The sequence below is a fragment of the Cucumis sativus genome, chromosome 3, assembly GCF_000004075.3.
Source record: "Cucumis sativus cultivar 9930 chromosome 3, Cucumber_9930_V3, whole genome shotgun sequence".
In the NCBI taxonomy this organism is placed as follows: Eukaryota; Viridiplantae; Streptophyta; class Magnoliopsida; order Cucurbitales; family Cucurbitaceae; genus Cucumis; species Cucumis sativus.
This window is the reverse complement of record NC_026657.2, coordinates 24,971,125-24,980,361: the sequence shown is the minus strand read 5'-3', so window position 1 is coordinate 24,980,361 and position 9,237 is coordinate 24,971,125. Positions and strand designations below refer to the sequence as shown.

Genomic DNA, 9,237 nt, shown 5'->3' with positions numbered 1-9,237 from the left:
TAAATATTTTGAATATAATTTGTTATATTTGTAACTATCTCAAGATATAAACAATAACTTGTTAGAGTTCTCGTAAAAAGGACATAACAAACACTACTTTCTTAATCGTGGATATGGATTTCCAACTATGAAAGTGTAGGGATACAAATTGAGAGAAATGATGGATAATAGGAAAAAACTTTTATGTATTAATTTTTACTCTAGACTAATAGTTATATCAATTTAAACTTTGAATTTTGAAAGTTATATCAATTTAAACTTCAAGCAAATAAGTGTATTAATTTATACCCTCAAATTTTAAAGAGTATCAAGTTAAACCATGAACTTGTACGATAGTATCTATTTAAATATTCCATTACATTTAGTTTATGATTTAAATTGATATAACTTCAAAGTTCATAGTTTAAATTGATATGATTACTAGTTTATGGTAAACCGTTACAACTCATAATTCAAGGGTATAGAATGATATTTTTCCAAACAAAATATCAACTATTTAATTATGAATATTGATATGAATCTATAATTATGGATATATCAAACTGAAGAAAACTCAATTAAAATAACAATGTGTTTATAGTATGAATTTGTCGTATTCAGTGAATCACATGTTAATCATGTGAGTGGATCCCATGACGTGTTGGTGTGACACAAGATGAATGGAGAGTATATGAAAATTTCTCTTTTACTCTCATAGTATAGGAAGTTTTCTCATAAAAAAAAAACGGTAAAGATCTCAAGTAATAATCAAATGTAAATTGGATGAAATGAACCTTTTGAGTCCATAAGTGATTTTCATTACAAAATGTGGTAAACACAATCAATGGGCCACATTTTTTTTTTATTACCAATAATTGATCAAATTTATAGAAGCATAAAAGTAGCTTCGTTCCCAAACTTTCAAATTTATGTCTAAGTCAAAGTGTTGAAAAAAAAACGAGATCGAGAGGAGAAAGCCCAACCAAGGAGCAGGAGGAAGAACTTGTAAGATGGAAGAGGGAGCATGAATTAAAACAAGTCCACAGGAACGAGATCAAGAAGAGAAAGTGAGACGAAGGAGCAAGAAGAACTGAGAAAAAGAAATGCAGATTTGATGGAGGAAAAAAGAGGAGGCAAGGAGAAAGAAATGAGGTCACGTTCACAGTTTGATCCATTGAAGAACACATTGGTGGATTTGAATAGGCAAAGCAATTTCACAACACACTTCGCGTCAGTAAAATACCGAATTTAATTTGATTTCAAGAACAAATTGACGGTCAGGGTGAAATTCGTCATTTGATGTAAAATACAGAGACTCCTTGATGCAAAAAAACTGTCAGAAAGAAAAGAAGATTATGATACAACTAGAAGAGAGTATTCAAATTACATTTCTAACCTCGTATGGTAATGAATCAACAATTCCAAAATTAGAACCCAATACTTTGCGCTCTCTTTTTTTCTTTTTCTTTTTTCTCTCTCCACACATTTAATGACAACTTTTTAACTTCCAAGCTTGAAAGCCATCTTTATGAACCATAGAGTTTAAAACTGTACATTTTCAAAAGAGTCGCACAAAGCCATCCACAAGAATCAGCAACACCAAAATGTCCCCTTCAAAGCTCCACACATCACAAAATAAATGATCGATAATGGAGCTGTGAAGGGGCCACCAATAGCGGCAGATCTGCTTTTTTAAAAAACTCAAACTCAAACCCAAAACCCGTTGCTGTTCCAAGAAGGTCTTGAAAGAAATCCTCCATGCTCGCTCCTACTTCCCGAAAATCTATAGAATGAAGGCTTACTTCGAGCAGTTCGCAACGGACCTGACCTGTTTCCATGTCGAATAGGCAAAGATATCTCATCGCCTACCAAACTTGAAGTTGAAAACGGACGGTTTTCCATTTCTTCAAGAGGCCCAGAGCTATATTCCATGGTGATGAAGGAAGAGGCTTGACCATATGTGAGTCGAGGTGTAAGGCCACCAGCATTCCACCAACTGCTGTCGGATGGGACAAGGTCGCCTTTGAAATCCGAGTCCCGGGCTGAGGACTCTTTTTGACTGCAGTAATCTGCACATGTCTCGTCTGTGTCATTGTATATCAGTTTTAGAGCTTGCACAACTTCTCCCATAAATGGCCTCTGGGTCACCTCTGGATGAACACACATGGAAGCAATGGCAGCTACTTTGGCCATGTCATCGAAGTCGTAAGTACCAGCTAAAGAAGGATCTACTAGTTGCTCCAAACCTTCTCTACTAGTCAATAGAGGCCGTGCCCATGTTACAAGATTCTCCTCACCATGTGGTTGGGACATGTCTACTGGTTTTCGGCCCGAAAGAAGTTCAAGTAGCACGACTCCATAACTATAAACATCACTTTTGACGAGCAGGTGCCCAGTCATTGCATATTCAGGCGCTACGTACCTGCAAATTTAATAACTTGGTCAAAAACAAAAACTGATATCCACTAATTCATGATCCTTATTTTCTGAATTTAACTGACAACATCGCAGGAAAAGTGTATCCTCCTAATAATTCGGTTCCAAAACCAGTTTCTTGAATCCATGATCCATTGACTTTAAATACAAGCAGTTGATATGTACTAATATGGATTCGTAAACAGATTGGCGCAATAAAAAACATAGATATGCACAACACTGGAATTACCCGAAAGTTCCCATCACCCGTGTTGAGATGTGTTCACTTCCTTCAGTTGCTTCCCTTGCCAATCCGAAATCCGAAACCTTGGGGGTGAAGTCAACTTCCAACAGAACATTACTTGCCTTAAAATCACGGTGAATTACACGAGGATTAGAATCTTCGTGAAGATATGCCAAACCTCTTGCTGCCCCAAGAGCAATCTTTAATCGTGCGTCCCAGTCAAGAGGTCCGTTTCTCTTGTCAATGCCTACACAATATAGATGAAGAACCTTTTTATAAAATAAGTGTCATTAACAATGGATATAGAACAAAAAAATAATTGGTTAAGATCAAGGTGAAAGAAAATTTTGAAACTAATATATGGTAATCCACCAACATATATCTAAAAGAGAAATCTAAAAAGTTCGTAGTTTTTTCTAAATACAGGTGGAATAGCCACCAAACTAAATGTTATTTAATTTATGCTAAGAATGATTGATTCAGATTAAATGTCCAAACGGATATAGGAACTCTTGTTTCCATTACCAACGAAAAACTAAAATTCTTAGGCATCATGCCATACGAGAGCATTGGTGTGGCTCCTTGGAGAAAATAAAGGATGAGTATTCCAGTATACGGTTTTAATACTAGTAGGTTTTGTACAATTTACGGCCCCAAATTGGAGTATCTTACACAAATCTCTTCATAATTACTTTACTTTTGATATCAACTTAGATTGGGGGTCTTTTGTTTGATCCGTCGCTGGTGGTGGATGCCAGTCATTTTAATGTTGGTGGTTAAGAAATTTCTAACGTTTCCTATGAACAAATCAACCCCTTTTCTTCACCCTTCTTGATTTGAGAAACCCTTCATCTATCAATACTTTTCAATACAGAATTATAAAATAACAAAAAGGTAGACTAAAATTTTTAAACAGAGCAAATTAAAAATAAAATGTTCCAATATATATCTAACAGAAGATAGATAGACTCTGATAAAAGAGAAAGTCCCCAGGCACAAAAAACAAAGGAGTCTTTAACTTGATGTTATTCAAGAGATCAAATTTCATGGCAGTTGATGATCAAGAAAAAGGTAACGGAGGCATTTTTGTCCTAAGATTGAATGGATGTAAAAAGTTCTACAAAAGTTGAATAGACAAATCAGGTATAGAAAATGGAGACAACCAACAACAGTACATATAAGTTAGATTAACAAATACCTAAAAAGATTAACTGTAGGTGATATGGGAAACGTACCATGCAAGTGAGACTCAACACTGCCATTATGGACAAGCTCATAAACTAAGCAGCGAGTTCGCCCTTCAATGCATATGCCAATCAGTTTCACAAGATTTCGATGATGCAGTCTACTCAACATCTCAACTTCTGCAATAAATTCACGGTCTCTGTTCTGATTATCTCGTGTAAGCAACTTAACTGCAACTTCATTTCCATCATCCAAAATACCACAGTAAACTCGGCCAAATCCCCCTTCACCTAAAATCCTTTTTGAACTAAACTTGTCTGTTGCTTTCTCAAGTTCAGAAAGTGCAAATGTTTTAACAGATTGAAGACTGGTTGGCATTGTGGACATTAGTGAAACAGAGGTGGAGCTTGCAATGCTACTCGATAAGGCTGATCCTAAACCTGCATTAATTCAAAATGAAATTGTCTCAAGCGGCATTACAAGTATACTAAACAAGACTTGCCATATCGCTCATGGAATGGACAGTTCGTAATCAAATAATACTTGTAGAAAGATCTTCGTGATAACTAACAGATCGGGATCCACAAACTCACCAGATCTTTTGTTAATTGATGGTGTGAAGACTGGGCCAACAGCATTAGAAGGTCTGCCAACTTTTCTCCATTTGAAAAAGATGGAAAGAGCTCCAATGAACACTAATAACACAACAAATGCTGAAAGTGCTATGATGGCAATTGTTTTGACATTCATCTTCTGGCTCTTATTAACGAAATTTGCAGTAATAGGAAGATCACCCGCACTTCCACTAGGAGCACTTCCCATGTACCCCCCATATGGCGGTGAAGAAGGAATCCCTGATCATGATTTGTTATTCTTAGTATTTAATTTTATTTATTTATTTTTTTTTTGGGGGGCGGGGGGATGTAACAAAATCAGAGAAAAAAATGTTGAAGTTATTACCCGGATAGCTAATGTAGACAACTTCATAATCACCAAAAAGCGTCATATTCAAATGTACTTTTTTATCCCAAAACCTCCTGTAAGTAAGTACCGCAGTTGTATTATCAAACTTCTCCCCTAGAGGTACTAAATTTATGTCCACCATAGTTCTTCCTTGATTTTGACTGTCTGCACTTGCACCCATGATTTTCACTTGGCTCTGCTCTAAGTAAGTCCCAACTGCAATCTCACTTTCAAGCTCATTCATCACAGGAAAAACAGCATATGGAGCTATATCCAGAAGAAGTCTGACTTTCATGGGAAACACACAGCCACAAGGTGAACCAAAGGGAGCTGCAGTAAGGGGCTCCATGCATATTTGATCACAACCTTCCAAGTTCATGGGTAAAAAATATTTAGTACAAAGAACTTCATGAAAAACAACTAACAACTTCAAGGCTCCATGCATATTTGATCACAACCTTCCAACTTCAACTAACAACCAAAGGGAGCTGCAGTAAGGGGCTAATCATTGGTCTAAACAAGGACAGATGAAAATTTGCAAAGGTCCTTAGATAACATTCTTTATGGATCACCATCACTTAACAAAATCAAAGGCACCATGTACCATTTACCAATCATGTCATCAAATGCTACAAAGCTATTCAAATAATTGACTAATGAATAATTCAATACCTTGGTCTTTTGATGGGGTAGGAGCAACCACATGAGGTCGTCCACGACGCCGTCGATGACGCCGGACAGGCAAGGGTGCACTGCTGGGACCTACAAAATAGTAGTGTCAGTAAGTAATGGCAACACAAAGGACAGTGGAGAATCTATTAAATTGCCTTCATAACCTGGAGAGGGTGCAGGAGAAGTAGATGATCCCAATAAAGACTTAGATATCCAGTTATCACGTAACTTTGAAGGCACAAATGAAAAACTTATCGACTCCAACCTTGCTGTATGAAGACACATGAATGCCATAGAAAAGAGATAAACATGAATAGTTGAAAAACTAGGAAATGAAAAAGGAACGACCATCATAAAAATTAACTACTTCACTTTTCTTTTTCCACTAACTGTGTTCACTGAAAGATAATAATAACTAATTTGAATTTGAGAACAATCCCAACCAAGCAAAAATTAAATTAAGCATTAAAAATGACCAGATGTTCATGTAAAGGAAGACCACTGCCTTACTTGAGTTCCCAATTCCCAGGCTATAATTGATAATTGTCTTATCTTTAATCCAAAGTCAAGTAATGATTTATACAATTACAATACAAACTCCCAACAAAATGCTAATGCTACCAACTGCATTAATTTTTTTATTGTATAAGGAACATTTTCAATGACAAATGAAATTATCCAAAGGGAACAAAGCGGGTCCAATTTAAAGGGTTCAAAAGATGTTTCCAGCCACATTGATTGAATTAGTTTAACATGTTCCTCTTCAAGTTGTTGAAAACCAACTTCAGACACAGGAAGCTGAAGCTATAAAGAGAAGAATTTAGGTTTGTTGGCAGAGTTAGTACAATCGACTTCTTCACATAACAACCAAACACATTACATTCTAATAATTAACGTGAAAGATAAGCTTCAGTTAGTAGTTTCCACTCCAACAGAAGTTCCTTTAAATAAAAACACACCACAGTCAACAGATAATAGAACACGTAAAATTTGCCAACTTTGGGAGTTTGAACAAAAAAATGGGTATGCAATTAGTTCAAACACAAGCTACAAGTTGTGCACTATTTCTGTAAGAGCCACAACTTCACAACCAACCACATTTTAGGCACTTATCACATGCTTATAGTACCTAACTTGGATTATGTACGGATATTAATCAAACAAGACACGTTGATCCAAATGGAAATCACTGTACCATGCTCTGTTGACATCCCTGGAATCATTGTTTGCAGGCTTGGCTGTAAGGAAGGAGATAAGTATATATGTGGTGAAACTGACGATTGTCCTGAAAGCAGTGACAATAGACAACTCTTAGAAATTCTCCACTATAATATCCAAGACAATTCAAATAAAAACAATACTAATAAAGCTCAACAATTAATCGTATTCATTAAAATATATTTTAAGAAAAATAATCAGAAGTAAATCGAGTGACACTCTTACTACAGCTTCACATACAGTAGTGTAAGTTGCCCCTGGTCTAATTGTTCGCTCAAGTAATGACTCCTTTTACAATTCAATTCAAGTGAATGTGTGCGTATTGCTCAATACAGTTCAGATAACAACAAAACTAGTACAGTTCAATGATAAGACATTCAAATGTCGTATTCAGCAAAATATATACATATTAAAAAAAGTTTAAAAATCAGAAGCAAGCAAATCGAGTGTCACTCTTATTACAGCTTAACATACAGTAATGTAAGTTAACAGTAAAAAAAAAAAAAAACAGCTCTTCGACGGTCTAATTCTTCGATGGAGGAATGACTCTTTTTGCACAGAAACTAAAAAAAAGCCGAAAAGCAGTAAAGAAAGCAACAGAAATAACGCGTACTTTACTTGAGAACAGTTACCTGAGCAAGAGAAACGCAAATCGAAGACATGAAGAACCAAAAGAGGTAGCAAAATCGAGAAAGGCATTTTTGCATCCGGGAAAGCAAAATTTTCAGAGGAAAAGAATCAGCATCGTCGTCGTCGTCATTATGATCATCAGTAGCCATAAGGAGCTACAAGCTGAAGCAAAAGCTGAACATAAATCCGGGAAAGAGAAGAGTCAGAAGTGATAGAATGAAGCAGTGGGTGGGAAGAATGATGGTGAAGACAATGCGAAGTAAAAGTGAGAGACCACATGACTGAAAATGACGGGGGAAAACCCTAGGAGAGAGAAAAGGGAAGAGGAGGAGGAAGCAATGCAGGTATGTAGGGTTGTAGATCCATGAAATGCGGGGGAAGATCTAGAAGGAAGGAATAAGAAAAGGTTGAGTATAGAGAGAAGGGGGGAGGGGGAGGAGGAGGAGGAGGAAATTGAGGAGAGAAAAGAATGGAGGAAAAGGAGAGGAAAAGGAGATCTTGAGAGAAAGGAGATGATGAAGATGAATGGAGCTAGGTGAGGAACTTTATTACATGGCAACAAACAACACTCTACTATTACTCTACTACTACTGCTAAACCCACTGCTTTTCTTTCTTTTTTATTATTATTGTTATTACCTTTTCTTTTTCTTTCAAAAAGGCGATCAATAGATGTGTCTGGTCCACGCGCTGTTGAATGAAACGACAATTTAGAGACTCGTTTGACTACGTCATAATTCCTCTTTTTCTTTTTTCTTTTTTCTTTTTTCTTTTCTCTTCCCACCAGACCTTTCCCTCATACAACAATATTATATACATATTTTTTCCTTTTTGTTTTCTTTTGCCAGCAAACTTTCCCTATACAAATATATACACATAATACAAAAAAAAATTGTTTACCTTTGATGATCAATCTACATCAGCCACTGCTCACATACAACCTAAATTTAGTCCCGTTAATTTCAAATGACACACATTTTAAAAGGAATGAAAACAAAGTTTTTATTTAGGTTACATGTACGAATTAAGGTTAAATCTTTTTTAGAGTTTAAGGTTGACAAATATACTCGCAAGTATTCGCCTCGTTCAAAATAGAAAATTCCCAGCTTCACTAGAAGCGATATCAAACAGGAAACACCAATCGTGTTCTTGAAACGAACGGAGACAAGGAGGGTATTCCACCCAATCCCCGACTCTACCCCAAATACTTTTTATTTTATTATATATATACACACTTATTTGGTTATTTGTATTTAAAGTATTTACTTTTTTTGTACTTAAATTTGAAACCGTAGACAATGTCCTGTTAAATTTTTTACATTTTTTAATCAAAAATTATTACGGTTAGCAAAATATTGAAATTATTTACGAAATATATCAAAAAAACTTAAATAAGCTACAAAAAGTTTGATATATTTAACTATATTTTGTAAATAGTTTCACTAATTTGTCATTTTTAAAAATGTTTATTTTTTTAATTGTATTTAATAGTTAAATTAACTTAAATTTTTAGTTAAAAGTTGTTTGAATATTTACTATTAATAATTTAAATTTAGTTTAAATAAAAAAGGGAGACGTGGATTTTTTCCTACGAGATTCAATCTCCAAACAGAGATTTCCTGACCCTAACCTTGACCCCGACTCTCCAAATGGGACATGGACAAGGATGGAGATTCCCCACATTTGGATGGACATATTGAGATGACTAAGGCATTTTTGTTTTACGAAAACATATTAAAAACTCTAGATGACAAGTGCTCAACATATGATTGGATGCAAAACTAGAGGTTCTACTAGCATCCTTACAAACACTCACAAAGAAGGGTGAGTTAGACCAAACCTAAAATTTATAATGGTCACTCTTAGATCCTAAAACAACTCACTCTATAATTAGCTTGATCAAAACTAATTTAATGAATTGATTTTATCATC

General features: G+C 35.3%; 1 protein-coding gene across 2 annotated transcripts; it reads right to left on the bottom strand.

Moving 5' to 3' along the window:
- Positions 1-1,274: 1,274 nt before the first annotated feature.
- LOC101203278 (receptor-like serine/threonine-protein kinase ALE2) lies at positions 1,275-7,875 on the bottom strand. 2 transcript variants are annotated; one of them, XM_011653326.2, is made up of 9 exons: positions 7,309-7,875; positions 6,654-6,743; positions 5,623-5,727; positions 5,459-5,548; positions 4,784-5,152; positions 4,417-4,677; positions 3,874-4,263; positions 2,645-2,885; positions 1,275-2,401 (listed from the first exon to the last, which is right to left on the bottom strand). In XM_011653326.2, exons 1-9 carry the CDS (start codon positions 7,373-7,375, stop codon positions 1,687-1,689), a joined length of 2,328 nt encoding a protein of 775 aa, XP_011651628.1. In that variant the 5' UTR covers positions 7,376-7,875; the 3' UTR covers positions 1,275-1,686. The 2 variants fall into 2 exon arrangements, with proteins under 2 accessions (XP_011651628.1, XP_031738441.1); XM_031882581.1 differs by lacking the exon at positions 5,623-5,727.
- Positions 7,876-9,237: the final 1,362 nt, after the last annotated feature.